The 25,183-nt window shown below is 47.2% G+C and overlaps 1 protein-coding gene across 1 annotated transcript in view; it reads left to right on the plus strand.

The window, feature by feature from the left end:
• Ccbe1 (collagen and calcium binding EGF domains 1) overlaps window positions 1-25,183 on the plus strand; it is a 198,752-nt gene that overhangs the window by 173,127 nt on the left and 442 nt on the right. Inside the window, exons 4-10 of the mRNA XM_026393198.2 lie at window positions 940-1,074; window positions 3,446-3,598; window positions 11,000-11,103; window positions 18,135-18,255; window positions 22,224-22,363; window positions 22,452-22,487; window positions 23,558-23,593. Coding sequence (XP_026248983.2) covers window positions 940-1,074; window positions 3,446-3,598; window positions 11,000-11,103; window positions 18,135-18,255; window positions 22,224-22,363; window positions 22,452-22,487; window positions 23,558-23,593 — 725 coding nt within the window. The remainder of the gene's footprint in view (window positions 1-939; window positions 1,075-3,445; window positions 3,599-10,999; window positions 11,104-18,134; window positions 18,256-22,223; window positions 22,364-22,451; window positions 22,488-23,557; window positions 23,594-25,183) is intronic.

A 25,183-nucleotide genomic window follows, 5' to 3' on the forward strand; every position in this document is an offset into this window, starting at 1 on the left:
TGGTCAGAACCCAGGCTGGCAAAGCAGACCTGGAGTCCCACTTGTGGGAAGTATCGTCAAACAAGGGCCGCTCACCAGGTCATCCCCAGAATGCCATGATTTTTGTCACAGTTGACCCTGTCAGAGACAGCTCACCTCTTCCCCTTCACATACAGGAGAGCAGACCCAGGTTCACCTGTGTCTCAGGAGGGTCCATCTGGGACTAGTACCTGGAGATGACAGTGAGGAGATGCTGGAAATGATCTGAGAATATATCAAAACTGAGCTATTTAGAGCCAGAGGCCCTTCAGAAGCTCATTAAATATCAGTCCATAAGAATGGAGAGTAGCAGATGCCCCAATTCCTGACACATTATTGGGCACTCGCCCTCATATGCACAGGCATAGGGCCAGCAAGAGATCTGCAGCCATTCAGTCTCACCCAACCCCTTCTCACATGCAGAATCTCTATACACACACACACCATCGTGTGCCCACCTATCACACTCACTTGTGCGAGCATAGGCTCTCTGAAGACTCTCACATATCTATTCCTAAAGCTGCCCTCATTTTTCTGCCAGCCAGCCCTTCTTCTTATATTTGGGCACCAAAGCCCATCAATGCCCTGCTGGAAGGATTTCCTTCCTCTAGCAGTTGCAGATCAAAGAGGCCCCCCAGGAACTGCCCCAGAGCCTGGCTGACTAAAGCATCTTTGCTTCTGGACAGTGACCAAGACCCAAGGGCACAACGAGGCAACTTCAGAGAAAAGCATGAGTGATGTTTGCCTTCTGCCACCACAGTGCTCCCAGAAGCTGCACCACAGTCTCCAGAGCTCACGCCCCTGTAGGTGGGGCTGCTCACAGGTCACACCTGCAGAATGCAGCCCAGAAGGCGAGCTCCAGGCCAGGCTGCCCTGCCTCCCCCTGCGGCTGATGTGAGTGCATGCTTTTTTTTCTTTCAGATTATGATGTCTGTGCCCAGGCTCCCTGTGAACAGCAGTGTACAGACAACTTTGGCCGCGTGCTGTGCACCTGTTATCCAGGATACCAATATGACCGCGAGAGACACCGGAATCGGGAGAAGCCCTACTGCCTGGGTGCGTTGGCAATGCGTGTTATTTTCCAGCTCCTAACTGGCAGTGAGATGTAAAAGCCAAAGACGGGGAACCAGGCCAGATGTAATAGAATAATGCAAAACAGGAAATGAGTGGTCTGGAACTTAAAACAGAGAAGCCAGAATGAGTGTTCTCGAGAGATGACTGGGGGAAACGGAGGGGTGTGTGTGGCAGGAGGTGAGGGGCAAACTTGGCTGTAGCTGAGCAGCTGCCTGGCCATCACCAGGGGCACCAGCTTGCTCTGGTTGTTTTCCTTGACTGGGCAGTTCCCTCCTTGAATTCCTGAGGAGCTTTAGTGTGGGAAGCCATTCTCACACGTGATTGGGCAACTCCAGGATTGGGGGTGAGGCGCTCTGGCTAAACTGTCTCGCACCCTCTCCTGGTGCGAGAGCCTGTCCGTGTGGGGGTGTGACTGACCACTAACCCCATGGGCCAATCGCTGACCCTGACCTTGGAGTGCTGCCCCCCTCGACCTTCATTGGATGGAATTCTCCCCTGAATTTCTTGCTCCCCAATAAAAAGCCACTCCCGGGCGTGCTCTGCCTCTCTCTCTCCTGCTAGCCCTGAGTAAGCCTTGCTGCCCTACCGGGTGGTTCGAGGTGTGAGCCAGAGAGGTGAGAGCCTTCTCGGACCTGGTCATAGAAAAAGGTAATTGAGTCGGTGGGTTTATTTTGATCTCACTAGCTAACTTTTATGCCAAGAACCTCTTTAATGAAACCAGTGTGCTGGTCGCACGGTGGAAGTTTGGGGCTCATGGTCTGGAACCGTGTGTTTGAGTGTGGCAAACCCTTGGCTAACCTGTCTCCACAACTGGGGTCCCTGCTTGAAAGGTTCCTGGTCCCTCCTCCAGACATAGTGAGCCACAGCTCTGAGGGTGGGTGCAAGGTCGTGCACTTACAGGAGTGAGTGCTATGCTCAGTGAAGTTTCAGGTCAGCTGGAAGAAGAGTAGAGACCTCAGATGGACCCGGGTAGGAAATAAGCCATCTGATACGAGCAAGGCTCCCTCCTCCATCGGGCACCTGGGAAAGTCTAGCCTTAGGTCCCCTGGTTTCTCCCAAAAAGCATCTGGGAAAGGTACCCCACACTGACAAGCAAATAGAGGAGGGTAGGAGGGACTCGGGGTGCCTCTTACAGAGCTCATGGGATACTCCATACAGCTCAGGGCTGGGCCCAGGGGCTCTCCTTTCAGTTGGTAGGAGCTACGTGCCCTAATTACTTTTCTGTAGACATTTGGGGATCAGCAGTACTTTGCATTCTACTAAGAAGAGTGTCCTCTGTGGCCAGTACAACTGCTTCACTCTGACATTTAGGGTGGGAACACCTGGAGAAAAAGGCAGTCGGCCTGAGGAACTGCAGAGGAGGCTCCAACCGTCGCCTCCATCCAGGCTACATATGACAACAGTGTATACTGCCAGAGGAACACCCGAATGACTGTGCTCGCTCTTGGCACCCAGGGAGCCTGCCAGAGCTCTGGGTTGGCTACTTGTCCAGGCTAAAGTTATCGGCATCCTAAAGTTCAAGGCTGGGCTCTGTCTGCCCACATGTCACGATCAGGGGCTGTGTGTCCTGGTTCCCACCCACTGCTACTGGGTGTCTTTAGCCAGTGAATAGGAAATGGAATTGAGCCTGTCTTCTCATGGTGGGAAACGTGTTGTTTCTTCCCAGTGCAGCAGGGGCGCAAGCCCATGGTGTGGGCCGTTGACGCGGACCCTCCGGGGTTATTCATTTGATGGTCTCATGCCTCATTTCCGCAGCTCATCAGGGGTCTGCTTGGGTCACTGATGAGGCAGAGATTTCCTAGGGAAGCCTCTCCCCATTAGACATCTGTGACTATTTTGTCATAAGTATCTTTTCCCAAGTATATTGTGTCCCTTAACTGGGAAGGGGCTATTCCTAAGTGGCCCTTGTGTCACATATAGAATTCCAGCCATAAAGGAGAACATTAAAGACCTCAGCACACTAGGCTGCTTGCAAAAAATCACTTAGCTAATGTCTGCTCATCAGGGTGTGTTGGCCCCAGTGCTCTCCTGAGGAGCCCTGGGAAGTATTTAAGGACAGGCTTCATTCTCATCGTTTCCCAGGTGAACTCTCTAAAGGCCAGCCGTAACTCCATCGGGTCCTGTGACAGCCAGGAACCCATCATTGCTTGGTCTGTAATGATAGTCACATGGCCAAAGTGCTGCTTCCACAGATGGCCCATCCTCCCAGCGCCCAACCTCATGCCAGGCTCTGTCCGGTCAAGGTCTGGAATAGTGTTCTTGGCACAAGTATTATGAGGGACAAGTCTCGTGCCATCTGTGGCATAAGTGACTTCTCAGAAACCGAGCGTTTTCTGCATTTGGTTTACACCAGACATCGACGAGTGTGCCACCAGCAACAAGACTCTGTGTGAGCACATCTGTGTCAACACCGTGGGCAGCTACCGCTGTGAGTGCCGGGAGGGCTATGTCCTTGAGGACGACGGGAGGACATGCACCAGGGGGGACAAGTACCCCAACGACACTGGTGAGTGAGGCATGGAGTTGCCCTCTGTGCACATTTTTTATTACATGTTGTCAGATGATTATTGTATTATTTGTGTAATGTTTACATTTTAAACATATTGCCTATGACACATGTATCACATGTTCCCACCCACCGCTACCCAGTGTCTCCAGCCAGTGGATCTTTTATCTTTTTATTTGTCTATTTTCCTTTATATTATATAAATAATGCATATTACATTATATATAATGTTACAGGTGCTACTGTAGCCACAGATATCTCATTTATGTAAGATTCTCAAGTACCTATATCATACAAAACATGTACAACATAGTCAATATTATATAGTTGTATTTAGGTAATATGTAGTATTTTCATGTTGTACATAGTGAGCCATAACATAATCTATGTCATATGCTTTTAATACGTATCATGTGTGACAATTATACACAGGCACTTGGGAGCCCAACCAGGTTCCTTGTAACAGGGCAGGAAGGGACATTTACATGGACTCCGGTGGCACCTGGGGTCTGAGGACATATGTTCAGACTCCTCCTAGAGAGGAGGAATTAAGGGGGCAGTGATGCTTATTAGCATGGAGAGGGGGTAGCTGGTGTGTTGGAGGAGGGTGGTGCGCTCAAGAAATCAGTAGCGCTTGATTTTTGTAGTAAGAGCGAACAAGAATGAGCAGAGACGAGACCAGAAGGTCTGTATTCTCCCCCAGGAAACAGACTGAAATATAAAGACAAATCGCTTTCACGTGAGGTACCACTCCACACCAGTGTTACTCAAAGCATGGTCCATGCTTTGTCCTCTCCACAAACTGTTTGTTCTATGAGTCATGATTGGATAGAAATAGAAATTGAGTGTTTAGAAAACTTTATTTGAAAGGAATTTCATTTAAATCCAAGCATTTGTTTGTGTTACATTAGAGCTGATTTTTAAAAATATTTTTAGTTATAGGTGGACACAATACCTTTACTTTTATGTAGTGCTGTTGATCAAACCCAGCGCCTCACACGTACAAGGCAAGTGCTCTACCACTGAACCACAACCCCAGTCCTATATCCAATTTCAAGCAATTCATTTTGCAAAATTATCAGTTCACAATCAGAAAAAATCTCTTACAGCTGGTTGTGCAACACAGTTAAGAAGCTGATTTACATACAGCTGCATCGTACCGACTACATTGTACACGTTTTGTATGATAATATAGGTACCTCAACTGAGCTGTCCCATCACCTAGGCATAAGATCAGCCTGGTCTGTTGGGTTACATCTTTATTTAAATTTGGAGGAAAAAATAAGAGAAGGAAAAAGAGCCCCAAAGCTGCTGTGGGAGCTTCAGGGAATGCCTTGGGGGTCAAAACATCATCACGTTCACATCTGAACTCTGGGGTCTCTGTCAAATTACAAATGCCCGTCATTAGAGTTTAGGATTTCAGCCTGTATGGAGGAATGTCCCAGGCCTTCCAGTCAGGGTGAACTTTAAAGCAAATTGTACTCCACTGACCACGGTTGACTGGACAGGCTCCCTGTGGAGAAAGTCCTCGGTCACTCACCCTCCCTGGGCTCAGGGCTCGGCTCCTGTCTACTTCCCTGGGAAAGAAAAAGTTGCTACAGTGCTGTGAGGGGGTTAGCTGGGCCTGGGCCATCCCTGGGAGGGGCACAGGTGCCCTGGGCAGGTCTCGTGGATGAAGAAATGAGGGACATCAAAAAGCCACAACCATCCGGGCGCTCATGAGAGCCCAGCTTCAGAAAGGGGTGGGAAGACGGACAGCTGGGGACCAGCTGCCTCCCGAGGAAAACCTACAAAGCGAAATGAAATGCAGAGGAGCAACTGGGTTGAGTCACGAGGAAGCCGCCATGTGTTGGAAATCGATGAAAAAAGCTATTTGGAGCCACCTTGGCTCTGGGCAATTGGGAATCATGTAAATGAGCATGGCCCTCAAGCAAGGGCAGACAGGTTAATGAAGTTAAAAACATTTATAGACTGTTCTTGTATTCAAAATTAAAATCGAAATTTGTGGTAGGAGGAGCAGGGATGTGTGACTTGACTCTAAATTATGTCCTTTATTGGGAAGAATCTCATGGGAAAACGGGGTGCAGCTTTTTATTCCACTGCAATGTGGGGACCTTGTAGAGAATAGGTCACAAGAAAACAGCTTTGCAATTTTTCATTTAAGAATTGGGTTTCCAGCTGTGCTCTGAGCTGTTGGGCTGCAGGCTGCTCAACCTGGCAAGTGTATTGTCTCTGTCTCACATTTCTATGTAGAAAGAATCCGCTTCATAGGGGCCTGAAGGAAGCCTGCAGCAACCCGACCAGGCACAGAACAACGGACACTTGCTGCCGAGAGTCAGTCCATGATCTGGCTGTAAAAGTAATAGGATCTGCCTTCTATGAGGAGTCCCAGTCTGGTGGGATGGAGTGGTCAGCAGTAAGATGGACCACAATTAGCTAGGACCAGAGTCCAGGTGGGAGTTAGACAACAGGTAATATTTTATAAGCCGAGTTGAATTGCTTTTGGTCTTGGGTGACGTTGACCTCCTGCAGTAACTTCTCACCTCCTGCAGCAACATTGCCCTTCAGTCCAAAGGGATGGCTCTGGGTCAGAGTGCAGTGACGAGGTCAGCCTTGGTGAGAGGTGCTCACCTGGGCCCCCACCTTCAGCAAGGGTGGGGCCATCTTATAACATCTTTGAAATTAGTCAATACTGTATTAAGTCACTACTGGGGCTTCACTAACCTGGTTGATTCCCTGACAAGGGTGGTGATCTTCTTATAAAAGTTTGCAAATAAGAGTTTCAAAATACATGAAGTCAGTTTTATTTGGGTGACAACCAGTTAGACTTCCATGACCGAATTGAGTGAAAAGTCTGAGTCGCAGTATTTAGCCAGCACGGTGACACATGCCTGTAATGCCAGCAGCCTGGGAGGCTGAGGCAGGAAGATCACAAGTTCAAAGCCAGCCTCAGCAACAGTGAGGTGCTAAGCAACTCGGTGAGACCCTGTCTCTAAATAAAATACAAAATAGGGCTGGGGATGTGGCTCAGTGGTCGAGTGCCCCTAAATTCAATCCCTAGTACCTGCCCTCCAAAAAAAGAAACACATATTTGCAACTTTTTTCCCATCTTCCTTGGTTTTTAAAGATGTATTTTATCTCAATAATACGTTGCAGCATTCCTCCACATTGTGTTCAGACGTGGGGGTCCTGTGTGGTGGTGTGAAGCCTTTCTTCAGGTCTTATGCTCGGATGTTTGGGAAAGCATGTACTACTGCATCTACTCACAATTCAAAGTTAATTTTGATTAAAACTACATTTTGCAAAATTATTTAAGAAACCTTAATGTCTCACAGGTAGTGATATCCTAAGAAATGTGGTTTGGGAATCATTTAATGTCAGAAATCTTGGCTATGGGGCCAAACTTGATAGGCCATCTGGTGGACTCTCAGCCAAGGGTGGGTGTTACCAACACATGGAGCAGCCCAAGTTCAGGGGGGGGAGGTGATTTATTGTGGAGTGTCCAGCATCAGTGAGAACAGCACAGTGCTGCTTCATTCCACCACGTGGAGAGACACTGGGTTCCTCTTCCAGTGCTGTAAATGGAAAATGTTCTCATGCTTAATCTTGTAAGAACTGTCTGGTGGTTCAGTCGTTGGGCCTTATTTTAACAGAGATTAGAGCAGGGACTCTTCCCCTTCTCTTCCCCCACTCCTCATCCAAATATAGCAACTTCAAATAATTAGAACAAAAACAAAAGCCCCTGTGAGGATGCCACCATCTGCTCGACCACACTTCCCCAGCAGCAGCCTTACGAAGCAATCTCTCAGTATTCAATTGGCAGTAACTAATCCCCACCGAACTCACCCCAAACACATAGAAAACTAGCATACAGTCTTATATCGTGCTAAGAAACATTCCAACACCAGTGGCCAGGAGTCTTTGGGGTGGGGACTGAGGAGTCATTCCTATGGAATTAAGTAATAACCAAGGACAACAGGTACGTTGTGTGCCCTGAATGTTCCAGTCCTGACTCGAGTGGTTGGGCCAGTGAGGACCTAGGGCTGGCACCAATGGGCTCCCGCAGAAGGAAGGAAAAGTGCCCAAAAGTCATCACATTTGACAGCTGTGGTGCCAGGGGACATTCCTTGACGTGGAAGTTAGGGGAGAGAGTAACAGGGCTGGTTCAGTCTTCACTAGCTGCATGAGGCTGGCCGTCTCGGAGCCTTGGTTTGCTCATCTGTAGATGGGTGTGTTGAATTCCGTGAGTCCTGAGGACCTTTCACCCTCTAAATCTTCAAAACTGGATGTCATGTGGTGTAAGTAGTAGTAGCTCCTACCAACTCGGGGAGTCCCTGACAGTTTTCATTCCTTGGTCCTCTGAACAAGTACTGATGCTTGAAAACCTGCCCACCTTCATGTGCCTTTTAAGCAGAGAACTTTCCTTTCAGTATCTTAGAAGATGAGCAGCTGTGGGCTGGGGTTGTGGCTCAGTGGTAGAACACTCGCCTAGCATGGGTGAGTTTCGATCCTCAGCAACACATAAAGATAAATAAAGGTATGGTGTCCATCTACGACTTAAAAATATTTTTAAAAAAGATGAGGAACTGAACATGCAAACATTCATCTCGGCAGTAAGAAATGTTACGGGTCCAAAGAGCCGTACCTCCTGGAAGAGCAGAGGCAGCTAAGCAGTTTCATCTGCTCTGGACTAATAAGCCCTGGCATTTCGTCACCTTTTTTGATAAAGAGAATGTTGTGTTTAAACACATGGGGTCTAAAGTCGCCTCTCCTTCCTCCTGTTTTAACTTTGTTGTCCAGTGTCTGTAATGTTAGTCAAGAATTTAAAATCAAACAGGCAGAAAATAGAAGGGAACATGGCCCTCAAATGGCCTCTGATGATTGAAAGGTTGTCACAGGCTTGGTGACACAAGCCATCTGGCTGACAGGCATTCAATCACTTTGATTTTTCTCTTTGAAAATACTGAGCTGGAGCCAGTTGAGTCACCCCAGGGAGTCAGTGTAGCACCATTTGGGAGACAAATTAAGGAAATGTTGGCTCCGTAGTAATTAGGTTACTAGTCTTTATTTTTCAGCTTTTGTTTATTTTCTGTTAACATAACCATGACCTTCATCGTCACTTATTAAAGTTCAAAGTGTCAGAGACAGCCAGGTGTTTCCTGTAACTTCCAAGCTCTGCTAATCCATAGATGAGTGGTTCTTGGAATCACTGGGGGAGCATTAAAACACTGATACTGTTTTGCTACCACTCCAGGTGGTTGGGGTGCCCAGATTCTGCAGGATTATTTTTTCACCCCACACCCAGGTGACTGTAATGTACTGCCAGGGCTGGGCACTACCACCGGAACACAAAGGGGCACAACTTAAAAACGAACGTGCTTTGTTCACTTGTGGCACTGCCCACTTGGAAGATTCTGGGAATATTCTTTGGCTTTCCGAGGTACAATTGGGGATTGCTACTATCATCATTTGTGAGGCATTATATTTCTAATGCTTAGGGTGTACAACCTGCTCAATGAGGGTAAAATTTAGAGCTCTGCGCCCCCGTGTGGTTGATCCATTATATTGCTCCTTTAAAATATGAAGAATTTGGAGCAAAATTTAATGGCAGAAGCCCTTTCTCTGAGATGCACGACTACATCACTGAGAGGGCTGAAAACATACAGGAAGAGGATATCACAGGCTCTCAAGGGCCCTACCACATGTTCTCTAACTTGATAGGGAAACAATAAAATCAACAGCAAGGATACATTTAGGGCACCTGCTGTGGGCAAGGCAGTGTTCTGTTTCCTGCATGTCCGATCTCATCGACTTCTCATGTCAGCCCCAGACGACAGGTGCTATTGCCATTCTACCATTCAGGGAACAGAGTCCAGAGATGCTGACTTACCTAAAAGGTACTCAGTTACAGCACTAAGATTTGAATCTTGTCCAAGTCGGCCAGCCCCTACACCTGTGATTCAAAGTCTATAGGAGCTTTGAGTCTTTTGGATAAATGTTAATCTTGATTCTCCGTCTTCTGGTAATTCTACAAAGGAACAGAAGATGGCCCAGGCCTTTCCATGGAAAAGATTGCCCAGCAGAGCTTCCTCCGTGGAACCTGCCTGGCACATAGCTCCCAAGTGTTTTCAGTGGAACTGCTAGTAGCAGTCTTGCTTCACGCCTGCCTCCCCCTCCCAAGGGCCAGTTGGACCCCTGTAAGTGCCAGGTTACTGTAGACAGCACTAATTTTCTTCTTTGAGTCTTTTTTCTTATTAGAACTAAAGATATGCCAGTTCTAATACCCATGATCCAAATGAAATAGATTGTCGGGCCTGGTGAAGAGGTTTATCCTATCTTGAAGTTGTCTAGTTGCCCAATTACACTCAGAAAACTCAACTGGGCATGTGAAAATAGAAACAGAAAGACTTCTGATTTGTTCTTGCCGGCCCAGCTCTGCCAACAGGGCTGGCTTCAATCATAAGTCGTTGAACAGGTGTCTTCGTTTACTTTGCATTTGTATCGCCCCATTCGGGGCCTAATAGCAGATGCTGCACAGAAGGATGGGAGGAAAGGGAGGTAGAATGAATGGCAGCTGGATGGACAGATAAATGGCTGAAGGATGGATGGATGAGGATAGGTAGAGGGAAGGTAAGACAGATGGATGGGATTGTATAAATTGTGTCCTTGTGAAGCCCTGAAGCTTAGTCACCTTTGGTTGTGGAGGCTGGTGGAGTTCTGCATGAAGAGATGATCCAGGCTCCAGGTCCGTTAGGCTTGTTGATACCAAAGGCTGGTTGAGTGACCTCCGTCTCTCCCACTCCGATCATCCACTCCACTGGAACCGGGACAGTCGGGTCCACGTTCTGGCGGTGCTTGTCCGACTCCTCTCTTCAGCAGAGTTCTCTTTCCCATCTCTACTTGTGAGGCCCCACTCGGCCGGCGGAGCTTCTCTGAAGACCCAGGTGGCCTGGGGTGATGGATGCCAGCTTGGAGTCCCATGGCCTGAGCTGGGGGATATCGGCAGCCTGTGAACACCGTCCCTCTGTGGACGTTGTAAATCATGTCAAATTTACAGAACCCGCCCCCAGGAAAGGCACTGATAAAGTGCCATTTCAAACATGAAAGGTGTAGATAATCAAAGGGCCACAGTGCACTTCTCCACATATTTCGGATGCCTGACTAGGAAGAGGTGAGCCCAAGGGCAGCACGGCTCTGTCGCCCCTTCCTGTCTTCAACCTGGATGGCCGGGACCTGAGAACTGTATAATTGTCGGCATTTACCCTTCACATGTCCACTGTAGGCTGCTCTGTGACCTCCCCCCACCACCTGCCCAACCGGGGACTGCCTTCCTGCAGCAGTTGCCCTGCACCTTGGGTCTCCTGACCTTCTGTATGGAACTGAGCCCATCCTCTTTCCCAGGGCACGAGGAGAAGTCTGAGAATGCGGTGAAAGCCGAAACGTGCTGTGCCTCGTGCAAGGAGTTCCACCAGATGAAGCAGACGGTGCTGCAACTGAAGCAAAAGGTAAGAGGGCAGGCGGGGGCCGTCTTGCGGGGGAGAGGAGGGCAGGCGGGGGAGGTGTGGGGGGCTGGGGTCAATGAGAAAGCAGGTCACCCGCGCTGCACGTTCTCTGTGGTTGAGGCCAGCTGGCTGTGGACTCGGAATGGTCCCACTGAAGCCACCCAGGGAACAATGCAACACGAGGCGAAGAATCAAGGAGGTGATTGGACACAAGGTCAGTGGGCATGGCAAAGCTGTAGCACTTTCTCCTAAAAAGGAATGTCCAGACATGGCCTGGGGTAGCCCTGGGTCATTGTATCTTATGTGTACTTCAGCAATAGGAAATACTATTTCTCTAAAATTCTGTCAACTGACAGCCTTCTGCAGTGGTCTTTCACTTTTGAAAAAGTAGGACCTGCCCTTCATCCAGCTCCTTGCACCTAGGGAAGCAGGCCTTTGGGACCTCGTGTCACCAGGCATGAAGACTGACTTTATGAAGGGCTCCCTGAATGCTGGACAGGATACCAGGTCTCCAGCAGTGTTACGCTATGAGTAGGGTCCCCGTGGCAGATCTGGTGATTTGACATCTTGCACACCTGTCCTGACCCAGGGAATGCTAATTATACCTGAGATCAGCGTGCTAGTGTGTCCGCAACTCAAATTGCTTTTAAGCTGCTAAAACATAAACTGTTCTGTTTATTTAATTGCTTCCACTCAAGGCTCTTAGTAGATCAAAGAGGTGTGTATAATCTGTTTAACTTTGGCAGCCACTTCTTCTAAAGGGCAAAAGGGCAATCATGAGAAAATCTTTTTTCCGTCTTCCACAAACTTGCAACCAGCCACTAATGAGAACCACAGCTACCAGTTAAACAAGCAAATCAACAGACTAAGTCGCTTTACAGTCTCTTACACATTGTTGCTGAAGACGTCGTGGACCTCAGCAAAGATACTCATATATATTTGTTGTATAATCATGAGCAAAACATAGCTCCGACCCCGAGTAGCTTGTGATCTGATAGGGAGATCAGGCAGCTCACCTTGTGTGTGTGCCAGTGTAGACACAGGTGAATAACTAAATGCCACAGAGATCCCTGGGTGGAGTTTGCATTGACACTGGTATTCATCAAGGGGACTTAAAAGAGTGTGTGGAATAGTCACAGTCGCATTTTGTAGGCTGGAGGATGGAGGCTGTTATCAGTGTCCCAGGCTTACCTTGCAAGGCACCTTCACTTTCCTTCCCTGGAAATAATCCATGGGCTGTAGGGCAGTTCTTCCCAGTAGAACAGCAGAGTTAAATATCACCAGTTCAGAAATGCAGGGGCAGAGTTTGGCTTTCCTTTCACCTCCTTACAGTGTATTGTAATCAATGAAAGAAGAGCTATTAAAAAAAAATTGAAAATGTGTGTCATGATACCTGTCACCCCCCAAGACCCTGCTGCATGCTGTGTAAAATCCTCTAGGCTGTCTGATCCTGCAGTACACCCACGTGGTTGGGTGGGCTGGCTGGCAAGAGGCCTTCCTCCTCCAAAGTCTCCCTACATATGCATGGTGACAGTTCTGAGAAACTGGATGCAGACCCTTGAGGAACATTATGAGGAGCAACTCATTTTTAAGGTATCTATTAGAATGTGTTACATCATATAGTTTATAAAGCAGTTATACATCCAGAATCTCATGTCATTATTTCTGTAACCCTGTAAGAAAAGTACTTGCATTCTCGGGGGTAAAGTAAGTGCCCGAGAGGCCAAACCTCACACCTAGGTCTTCTCACTTCTATTCCTGTGCTGGTGTTCATACCATCAGTTGATTTTTCATATCAGCTGGCTGCCGCAAATGCCATCGCTTTTTGTTCACAAAAGAAATTGGGACAACTGCCCAAATAAACATTGGCCAAGAAGTGGTACCAGGTGTCCTGGTCTGTGGCCAGCCCCACCGTATGAAGTGACGGGACCTGTTGAATTGCACCACTGAGTGTGCAGTCAGCCGAATTCCACGTGTGGGATGCTGCAGGTCAAATGCCCTGGGGCCTTCAACAATAAATTGTAAAGGACAGGGGAGGTGGCAACCTACCTACAGAACACAAGGGACTTAAAAGGCCTGCCGTTTTCTAAAGGAGAAGGGCTAAACCATAGCCTCTAGGCGTGGATGATAGATCATTTTCTAAAACACAGGAAGTAATATTAAGGTGAGGTTTGGTGTGGGAGAAAAGTGGTGCGGTTGACTTGAGTGTGTTTGAAAGGCTGCTTGCTCTCCAGTCATGTACTAGGATATGTATCTGGTTTTTGAGGTTTCTTGATGGTCTTATTTTCCAATGAAGTTTGTTTTTGTTAATGCGATGCAGACCCCAGTGCCTCTACCCTTTCATTTTTTTTCCCCCTGTGGTATGGGAAGGAAACAGGTGATTTGGTGAGAAAAGGGATTTAGAGGAATAGATGAAATATCTGTTATTGAACTTCTGGATCGGTTTCGGTTCTGTTCCAGCACTGGGAAAAACTAGAGCCAACCAGCCTGGGGTCTGGGTTTTGTTTTTTTTTTTTTAAGCTATTTGTATCCCAGCTGCAGGGACAGTTGGAGATTGGGATGACTACGGAGTCCCAGGGGAAGGAGACCCGAGAATGAGGGGCCAGTCTGGACCCTGCAGGTTCCATGGCGGCCACTGGGGAGCCAGGGATCTCTTTAATAACCTTTCCTCTGGGGAGCCATTAAGGGGAGAGTGGATCATGATTCTGGAGGTGTTGATGGAGCACCTCCTGTGCCCCACAGTGGTCTGGGAAATGAGGAACATGAAATGGTATGGAATGAAGTCCTGCCTTAAATAAAGATACTGTCCAATGGCACAAACGGGCCCACAGTGTAACTCGACCAATAATGGCCAAAGGCAGTGGGCTAAATGGTCAAGCTCGTGGAGTCGCAGGTCCTAAGGTTTCAAAAGCCAGCAAACATGAATATGCTGCTCTGCCTGCTCCGTGTGGTGCTGCCTTTGATGTCCGGTGCATTTGCAGCTTCCTTGCCACCTTGATCTATTTATTCTGTAGAATAAACATTAGGATTGGTGGGAAGACTGATCCCAATATTAACGTGGCTAGATTTCTTGGCCAAATATATTAAAGTGGCTAGATTCCTTGGCCAAATATATTAATGTGGCTAGATTTCTTGGCCAAATATCATAGTAGCTAAGAGGCTATTTGGGACAATGGTAGGAACACAGATTCTGGGAGGTGAATGGCTGTTTTTCCTTCCCCATCACTTGATAACTGTGAGACCCTGAGTTAGCTACTTAACCTCTCTGTGCCTGAGCGCTATAAAAAGGGGATAAGTCACACCTGCTACATAGGATTTTTGTGATCAAATGAGTTAATATTTACAAAGGACTTAGTGCCTACCACCTAGAAAGAGCCCTGTAAATGTGTACCAAATAACTAACATTGGCATTCCTTAGAACTTTACAGGCAAGCCGGGCGTGGTGGTACACGCCTGTAATCCCTGCAGCTCAGGAGGCTGAAGCAGGAGGATCGTGAGTTCAAAGCCAGCCTCAGCAAAGTGAGGTGCTAAGCAACTCAGACCCTATCTCTAAATAAAAAAAAATTTTTTTAAATAGGGCTGGGGACGTGGCTCAGTGGTCGAGTGCCCCTGAGTTCAATCCCTGGTACCCCCCCCCAAAAAAAGACCACTTTATAGGCAGCATCTCACCAAGTTGTGACCAACAGCTTGGTGAGGTAGATCCTGTTATGAAGCTAATATAAGATGATAGTTTTACTGATTGGAATCCAGAGGAAACGGAGACTCTGCTTGCATTGCTACATAATTCTTTCTGAACAACCTGGTCCGGCAAGCCCATCTGCTGAGTTTGTACAGATAGTTGCCTCTAACACCAGAACCTGCACCTCCCACTGGTCTTGCTGATGCACAGAGGAACTAAAGGGAACTGGAATGTGATTGCCCAGCAGGCTCAGCCAGGCTGTGGGGTCAACCTTTCCTCGCTCACCTCCAGTCACCATAACAAAGTGCAAAGCCTCCTGAGAGGGGTGCTGCAGAGCAGCTCCCAAGTCTCCTCCCCAGCCTGCTTACAAAATTTTTAGTAGGAAGACGTGATTATCTGGTTCAAAGCTCTAGTTTTGTAGACAAGAGAAAAGCCTAGAAGGGATAAAAAAAAAAATTATCAAGTCACACAGCTACTTGGAAACACCCAGGAGCAAGTCTGGGCAGAGCATTTCCATTTTGTTAATGACAGTGACCAGACACGGGCCCAGACACATTAAAGGCATTAGCAGCTTAACCCTGGGGCACCCTTGTAGGTGGATGTGACAACCCCCTTTTTGATGGTGAGGAAATTGAAGTTCTGTGGCTTATCCCAAAACCTACAAATAGAGGCAGGGCTGAGATTGCAATAGGAGTCTGCCTAGTGCCAGAGGCCGCTGCCGGAATCTACATTTCAGTGTCTTAGTTGGAAGCGGATAACAAAATTGGACCTGCATTCAGTATCCGTGTGGGGCCCCCCATCCTGCAGTTGGAGACTTAGGATCCCTTGCTTGTCGGTTCACTCCAGAACCAGGAACACCCATTTGCAGGTTGGAGCCGACTGTTGCTGAGATACCATGACACCGGCACTGTTTTAAATAAACCCCAGATCACAGGCATGTCCTAGCGGGAACTCTGAACCACGAGCCCTGGCCTGAAATTTTATGAAGATGACTTTCAGGTTGTACAAGATTGATTCCTACAGTTACTTCCACTGGATTTTGAATAATGATCATAGGGGAATTGAATGGGAGACATCTCAGACATATTGTAAGGAAACCCTAGGTCTTTTCAAAACGTGGAAGGCAGTGAGTAGGTAGTCTAGAGTCCCTTAGCTCACAGACTTACGTAGCTATCCATGCCCAAGGACAGGCTCCTAACTCCCTAGGAGTGTGTGCTCGGGAGCCCTAAGGATATCAAGGAGCCCATGGAAGACAGTTTTGATGACTTTGAGTTCCCTGTCCCCAGAGCACCCTTGCACTTGAGCTAACTTCAGTCCTCTTGAAGTGCAGGACCAGTCCTGCCTTAAATAGGACAGCTGGGGAGGCCAGAGTGGGGATGGGCCCTGTTGACTCCAGGAGAGCCTGGCACCGGCTTTGTGGGGGTGTGAGGAAGATGGGGCAGGAACTACCCTATTTGCCTTGTGGCTCTCTTCCTCCTCCTCGCCATTAGTAGGGATGTCACCAAGACGTCCTGTTGAGCTTTCCCATGGCCTCGTCTTGTAAACAAAATATCAAGTGCTTTGTTACAGGGATAATGGGGGTTTGTGAGGCGAGGGCAGTCACCTTATGAAGGGGCTGGAGGAATTCATTTTCCTTGATGTGTCAGGTAAAGGTTGATGCCAAGGTGCAAACCACGTGACATAATGCTACCTTTGTAGGATGTCAGATTTCTTCCATGGGCAAGAATACCTGTCTGTGACTAAGAATCATCATCAGCTCTAAGGCTGTTTCAGGGCCCCAAACCCAGCAGGAGGATGAGATTGTGGCCCCACAAGTTCTTCAGAACTGGGCTTCATAATGGGAGCATGGTGTACACTAGGGCCAAATCTCCCTGCTCAGAAACCAGAGACTGAAGTCTTTTTGAAGCCAGGTGAGAGCTTCCTGGGCTGCACCTGAACTTGACTTAGGGTCTGCAGTATCATGGGAGGAGGAGGAGGAAATCTCTGAGGAAGGGAGAAGTGACGAGCCTCTGTAGTTCCAATCAGCGTTTAAGTTTCTTCGTCCCAAGGTCATACTGCAGAGTTGACGTACGTTCCAGAAGGAGAACCTGGCACAACTTTTAACTTAGTGCTCTGCGCTGGTGTTGATCCCCACTGGACATGTTTTCACAGTGGCAGTCAGCCACCCCAATCATGCACTGGGATCAGGTACCCCTCGAAATCTCACCCAAAGATGGGTTCAGAGCCTCAGAGCACATCAGAGGCTACAGATGGGATCAGTTGTGTGCATACGTGAATCTGCATTTCCCTCCGAACAGAGGGTCTTCAAGCAGGGCCTTGTCTTGGAGGATGGATGCAAATGCAAGATGCTTTGGAAAATGGTGGAAATGCCCCCTTTCTACAGAACTCTGGGATACAGAGAAGTGTTCTCCACTGGATCTTGCCTCTCTGGATTAGCTTCTTGGAGGATGAGACTAGGACCCCCACTTACCAAGCACTGTGCTCCCGACACCCACTTCCTGACTCATCAGCCCTAGAGGTGGAGCTCTGTCCCCTGTTCCATTTGCCAGGGAAGAAATTGAATCTGTAGCCTTTGTTTTCAGCAAAGTTTTCATGGATCCGCAGTGGGCCCGACCTCTAGGAGCACAAAGGTCATTCATTCATGCAGTCCTCTGGCCTCTCCCAGACAGAATCATCAAAGACGTCAAGCAGCAAGGTGGACGTTGTGTCCTTGGGTCCCAGGCTGAGAATCCAAATGCTGTGCTTCTGTCACTCTTCAGTGAAGGGTTACCAAGAACAGGCCATGGTCAAAGGGGTGGGAGGTTAGTCTCCACCTTTGAAAGAAAGCCACAGCATTTGTGGGTACATTTTAAATCACCACAGTCGCCACTTCCCACATGTGCTGAAGGTCAGCCCTGAGTGTGTGGGTGAACCATCAGGCACATTCTCAGCCCTGGCTCCCAGTGGCTGAGTATTCTTTAGGGACACAGGCCTTTGGAACCTATGAACTAAGCGTGGAGCCTGGCACATAGGAGATCAATAAAAGTTTGAGCCCACTAACAAAAGTTTGAAATCAATTAACAAATTGGAAGTATGAACCATGAAGGTTCTGGTCATTGAGGGGGATGATGAGCACTCATCACATCTACGCAACCAGGCATCTATCTAGGTTCACCACTGACTAGCTGAGGGAGCCCATGCAAGCTGTTCACGTTGGAAGGCCCCTAGGCTGAGAAGGAATTCCTCAGTCCCTATGAGTTTGAACTAGAAAACAATCCAGGTAAGGCTTCACGGCCTCTGCACACAACCCAAGATCTGGGAGTCTGTCTCAGTGGGGCTACTGTTTTCTGACCTGGGTTTCCTCTTCCCTTTGCAGATTGCACTGCTCCCTAACAGTGCCGCTGAGCTGGGCAAGTATATTACTGGTGACAAAGTGCTGGCCTCCAACGCCTACCTTCCAGGACCACCTGGCCTGCCTGGAGGCCAGGGCCCTCCCGGTGAGTGTGGAGAAGGGCCCAGGAGGCTGGTAGAGTGGCAGATTTAGCTCATGTGTCACTGGGAAGAGGAATTGTGTCCAGGGAACTGCCACTAGCCTGTGCGAAGGGGGCGTCAGGAGATGGCCCGTCAGCCTGAGAAACCCTAAGAACTGATAGTCATTTGGGAAGGAAGGGTGATTGTCTTGAGAATGGTTAAGATTCCTCAAGATCATTTTAGAAACAACTGAGGAAAAAATTTGAACTTTATTAAGGGAGAAAATTTAACATATGCAAGAATAGAACGGTCTAATCACTGTGGCCAGCTTCGTTTCTTCTATCCCTTAGTTCTTTCACCTTCCTGTATTACTTAATACATTTACATCTAAGTTTACTGTTATATCTATTTCTCCTTGGAAGTGGACGTTGATATATTCAATAAATAAAATGCACTAAAGTTATAACTGGGTGAGCTTTGCAAAACTTGCTTGCACCCTTGTACCAAGGCCCTGTCATTCCAGAAAGATCCCTTGAGGCCACTTGCGGTCAGTACACTCTCCAGATCAGGGTATTCACTGACCTGCTTTCCTCCAGTGCAGTTGGCCTGTTGTGGGACTGCATGTCAGGAGAGTCCTGGAGCTTATGTTCTTTTTTTCTGGCTGCTTTCACTCAGCATATAGTTTTGGAGGTTTGCCTTTATTAATTCAATGAAAATCCAGAATGTCCTCTCATTGCATCAGGAAACACACAATGAAAACTTCAAAATAGTGTGTGTGCTATTTTATGAGGCCATCCAGAGATCAATAGATTTTTTTTTCCTTAACAGTAAAGGAAATTTTGTATTAGGAAATCATTTTTTTAATATTTATTTATTAGGTGTAGATGGACACAACACAATGCCTTTATTTTTATGTGGTGCTAAGGATCGAACCCAGGTCCCACCTGTGCTAGGCGAGTGCTCTACCACTGAGCCACAATCCCAGCCCCTTAGGAAATTATTTAAACCATTATATCCCTGGTCATCATTGCTTAATAGGGTGCTTGGTGTTAGGAATGACCTCCTGACATCCTAATCGGAAGGACAAGACACACACAGTGGGTGCAAACTGAATGAGTGTCCACTTGCCAAGAGATAAGAACATGGTGCTTCCTGCCGTGGAAGTTCAAAGGAGAGATTACCATAGCCCAGAGCAATCTGGGACTTGGGGGTTTGATCTGCACACAGAAGATAGGTAGAATTTGTCCAAGCCAAAGGGACATGGGAAAGTTTTAAATTGGAAAGTCAGCAAGAACCAGCTCAGTGTTATTCCAGAAGGATTTTTCTCTCTGCTTGGGTCTGGGTCTTCTGGTTTCTATCAGGCGCTCTGGGCCTCCATCTGTGCAGAGCAGAACTGGCCCAGGACTTCAGTTTATCATCTTGTTCATTCCCTTTGCCTGAGGTTCTCCAGGTCACGACAGAGTTTCCTCCAGATGCCTCATGCAGCAGCCTATTGTGCCCTAAGCAGACTGGAAGGGGGGGGGGGCTCCTTACAGATTCCTTGCAGTGTTTCCCATCCCTCTATTAGAGAATGCTCCTGCTTGGCTTCCCGGGAAGAAGGTCATCCCAGGCCAGTGTACGCAGCCCTATGAGGGACAGATTGGCTGGCAGTTTTCTTAATAAATGAGTTGCTAGCTCTCTTCTCCAGCTCTGCCATCTGGTTTTCAACATGTTTTGAGCTGTCCAGGGTCCTTGATGGAGCATGGAGTGATTGAGGATGAGTGAGCTTTCGCAGTAGACCAGGAGAACTGCATGGAGCTTTTACAGGGGGAATGGCCCACTCTTACTTCCAGTGTTTGTGATGCTCTTTATTGGGATGTGTTAGGGCAGCTGGGAAGCTAATAGGATTTCTCTAAGTGAAAGTCCAGTCTATTTCCTGGAGCACCAACACAGGGCAGCACCCTGGGTCAGAATCCTTTGGCTTTGGTGGTAAGGGGGTGGCCCCTTATGAAGTGCCAATCACTTGTGCCAAAGGCTGAATTGTTGTTCAGGTTTTAGTTCTTGTTTTCAAACTAAAGCCAGAAATTCGTGGTTTTTATATGAAATCTCAAAATTTTAAAATATAAGTGTTCAGACATAATAACACATAGGAAAACATGGGTAGTGTGTGTGCACATACATTATATACATACACTACATATTCACACATTGCACCGAAAGTATAATAGTGTGTGGTGAGGCAAGCAGATAATTCTCTTACCGTGAAAGAGTACTGAGATGTTTTTGGAGGTCAGTGGTATAATGAGTTTGAATTTCACACCAAGGGGAATTGGTGTAGAGTTTTCTTCTCGGGCATCAGTGACACATAGCCTGTTTGCTCTACCATTTGAGGATGCTCTGTTTTGCTTTTTGCTTCCTCTGTTTCATTTTGGATAGTTTCTGTTGATATAACTGAGTTTCCTGGTTCTTTTCTCAGCTATGCCTGGCCTGCTAAGTCTACCCCAAAAAAAGTTTCATCTCTAATATTGTGTTATTTCCATTTAACCATTTTTTCCTCTCGCTTCCATCTTCTCCACTGTACTGTTTAACAGATAATCATTGTTATTTTAAAGTCCCCGATAATTCCAACATCTGGATCACCTCTGAGTCTAGCTCTGCTAATTGTTTTGTTGATTGACAGTGCTTGTTTTGCTTTTGCTTTTTAAACATGTGCCTCAATTATTGATTGAAGGCTGAACATACTTTGTGGGGGGGAGAGTAGAAAAAAGTAGAGACTGCAACATAGTAATTACTTCTTATGACTGAAACCCTCTTTTGTCTGGTTGCCAGTAGGGAGTTGAATCAGTCTAAGGAGCAATTGAGCTGATTTTTCGTTTTATTGTCACTCGAGTTATCCTCCGTGTTTTGTCATATTCAAGCTGTCCAGTTCCTCCTATGGTGGGATATTGTTCCCTGATGCTTAGAGGGAGCTGAGGATGCTAGTAGGTTGCTGTTTGTACTCCCCTGTCGGCAGCTCCTGCCCACTTCTCGACACCCTTCAGTGGGAGACCTCCGGGCTCAGTACCTTCCATGCTAGAGTTGTGGGAGGAGAGAACATCTTCAGATCTCCAGGTCCTTCTGTAATCCTAACCCTGACCTGTGCCTCTGAGCCTAGAGGTGAGACAATCTTTGCCACACTCATCCCCAGTGTGCCTTGTATGGGGGCAAACCTTGCACAGAAAAGCACTTCCCACCCCTCAGGAGCAGGGGATGTCTGTCCAGGGCCCACAGGAGGGCAAGTTGGCTGCCTCACCTCAGAGGCTTGAGGCTTTTGCACCAAAAGGTTGAAAGTGGGAAAGTTGCACAGTAGGAGTCTAGAAATAAAATGCGTACAGAAGCATAAAGAATGGTGAAGAGCATACAAGGCTGGTGGAAAGTAGAGGGAGGCTAGCTGTGAGGCAAGAGTTGAGACAAACATAAAAAGCCAAAGGCCCAAACAGATGAGTTTTAACACTCACTGTGCATGAGACACGATGCATAGTAGCATATATGTATCTAAAATCTTGTTAAATGAGATTTCTATGAGGAAGATTTCTTTAGAAATGAGAAACTGAGTTCCAAAGAGCTCCAGCAACTTAAGGATTCAGTATAGGGCTCTCTGATGGCAAAACCTGTGCTTGCAATGACTGTCCAGAGGTGGTAGCCACTGCCCTACATGAGACAGGTTGGGAGCACAGACTGTTAGTGGTAAATTGGGTAGGAGCAGGTAAGGAGGGTGTGGAAATGGGGTTATTCTAGGAAGACACTCAGGTTTCTGATATGAGTGGACGGGTGACTGGTGGCCCATAAAAGAGGAAGGTAGGGAAGTCACTTTTGATCAGGTTAAGTTTAAAATTCCCAGGGGACAACTTCATGGGCAGGCATGTCAGAAGGCAAAGAGAAATGGCTGAAGCCTGGGCTCCTGGGCACGCTCTGCAGCCAGAGCCCCTTGTCGTCCTCTGAGGCTGAGCACTAATGAGCTATTCTTTGATTGCAGGTTCACCAGGACCAAAGGGGAGCCCAGGCTTCCCAGGTATGCCGGGCCCTCCTGGGCAGCCCGGCCCCCGGGGCTCAATGGGACCCATGGGACCGTCTCCTGATCTGTCCCACATTAAGCAAGGCCGGAGGGGCCCTGTGGTCAGTATCTTATCAGAGATCCACTTAGCGCTAGGGTGAGGTGTCCCATACTCTTTCCTCCTGTTAAACCTTATCCTGTGTTTCTTAGGGTCCTCCAGGTGCACCAGGAAGAGACGGCTCTAAGGTAAGTCTTCTGAGTGGTCCTGACAAGCTGGAGCTCTGTTCCCATCTACTGCGCAGGCATCGAACAGCTCCACCAGCACCGTTTACCACCCCACAGAGAGATGGCAAAGTTGACACACAGGTGGACAGCTTGAGCGTTCCAAACCCCAATTCCAAACGCTGCAAAATCAGAAACTTCGTGAGCACTGACAGAAAGCTCCCAAAATCCTAGATTTTAGTATTAGATTTTCAGATTAAGAAAGTTCCAACCAGTAAAGTCTGTGCAAATATTCCAAAATCTGAAAAATTCCATAATGGAAAAAATCTTCTGATCCCAAGCATTTCAGATAAGGGATAACTCCATCTGTACTTTGCCCCCAATGCTAGGAACAAAAAATAAGAAGCAATTTTCTTTTTTTTTAATATTTATTTTTTAGTTTTAGATAGACACAATATCTTTATTTTTATGTGCTGCTGATGATCGAACCCAGTGCCTCACGCATGCCAGGCGAGCGCACTACCACTTGAGCCACATCCCGGGCCCCAGAAGCAGTTTTCTTAACATGTGGAACCAACCCTAAAATCAAGAACCACCACCACCACTCCTAAGATAGATGACCTCTGTATTTCAGATGAGCCTTGTTTGTGATCATTACATGTTTTCTCATTAACCAGTATTGTTTTGTAGGATGGTTTTTTGTGGGTCCCCATTTCTTTAGATGTTTGAGTCAACCAAAGGAGTTTCATTCTGTGTAGATGGGTGGCTTCACTTTTGAGTTGTCACATAAAGAAGTGGCATGCATTACTGGAGTTTGCTGCTCCAGGCACTGCTTCCAAATACGGTTGTTCCTCTTGATCTGGTTTGAAAATATATGGCTCTGGGGGAAATCAGCATGAGTGATACTTGACCCAAGAAGTTCTATTCAAATAAATGATCCAGAGTCTGCTTCAGTCGTATGTTTGAAAGTTTCCTGTAGAAAAACTTTTTTTTTTTTTTCATGCAGGGAGACGATGATGGGTGAGGGTGTCTAGGTAGTGTGGTGGTGGCATCCATGTGGTCCAGAATGCTAATACTGGCCTTTCTGTTTTTAGGGGGAGAGAGGAGCACCTGGGCCCAGAGGGTCTCCAGTAAGTGGCACTTACTCTTTGTCCTGCTTCCCCAGGGAGAGTGTTCTCAGGGATGCAGCTCTTGTCTTAAAAGTCTGTAAGTAGGTCTTAGTAGCCAACTGCAACTGGCCCTAAGACTGACCCGGGCTCTGTGGTTAGGCCAGGAAGCCTTTAGCAGATGATCTGGATTTCTTTTTTAAATTTGCTTTCTGTTGTTACTTTTTCTTTTATTGTAGCTAATTTCCATATAGAATGTCTTCCTTTAAGCCCAGGATGTCATGAGTCTATGTCCAAGTATATTATAAAATATTTCAAGGGACTGGGATAGACATCCGTGGGCTATACTAACTTGGAACACTTGAGTGTAGCCACTGCTGCAGTCACAGCAGGTCGAATGGCAGCCCCCCTCCCAGAAGTGCAAAGACAGGGCTGTGCTTGAGACCTGAGAATAAATTAGACACATACATGTACAGTGTCTGGAGGTTAAGTGTGAAGATCAGTAACATCCAAAAGTCGAGGAAATGTGTCGTTTCTGAAGAAAGACCAGGCACAGTGGCCACGGGAGTAGGTGGTCTGGGTCCCTTCTCTACTCTCCTACGTTAGCATTCTGAACATAGGCATGTCACATGGCATTGGGTGTTCATTCCCTCACCTGTGTGGTGCCAGTTAGTGGGGTTTGATCTGCCACATGCCAAGTGGTTATTTTGAGGGTCAGGGGGATACTGCAGTGTAAGGGCTGCCATTAAGCTGCTACCTGCAGTCACAACTGCCATTGGGGTGGTGGGGAGTGGGGAGTAAACAATTTTACCTTTAAGCTTCCAATAAGTCCAGAATATACATGTTTGTACACTTTTTTTCTCTTGCCTTACCCTCAACACCGCATGGAAATTAAGGCATAATGTTATATAATGATAAAAAAATATTTTATAGAAAAATGAGGAAGCTTTGTTTTGGTCTTTCCTGGTCAATGAGGAATTGGTATCTTTATACTTTCAGCTTCATTTAGTTTGGAGTCATAGTCATAAAGGTCTTCATGATTTCATGTTTAAAAAATGAATAATGGCTAACAATTTTTGAAATTTTATTATGCACTAAGCCCTTCATTAATTCATTTAAATCTTTACCTATGAACCCCTGAAAACCTGTAAAATTGGGACAATTATTGTCCTTACTTTACAGATGGGGAACACAGAAACCCAGAGAAATGGAGTAATTTGCCCATGATCCTACAGGTTATGAGGGGCAGAGCTGGGATTCAAGCCCAACAGAATCCCAACCGCTTAATCACTATTCTCGTGCCTTCATGTATATTTCCCATATTTATTTGGAAAATTACCTAAGAAGGTTATTCTTATGTTCGTTCATCTACCAGATTGGGTGTAGCCTAGAGTTAGGAGAGAGGAGAGATGAATATGTCACCAGCGCTTATCAGTGAGATATGGGGGATTAGAGGATAGTCCCCAGGGTCACAGGCTACCCTCAGAGTCTTTACACTTACTCTACTGGGGGAGCAGTTACCCACAGGTAGTTGCCAGCAAGCGCCAGGACCAGCAGATCACGGAGCCACAGGCATCACCACCCATGTCCATTTGTAAATTGCAACTGTGATTC

Source organism: Urocitellus parryii, chromosome 13, assembly GCF_045843805.1.
Source record: "Urocitellus parryii isolate mUroPar1 chromosome 13, mUroPar1.hap1, whole genome shotgun sequence".
Lineage (NCBI taxonomy): Eukaryota > Metazoa > Chordata > Mammalia > Rodentia > Sciuridae > Urocitellus > Urocitellus parryii.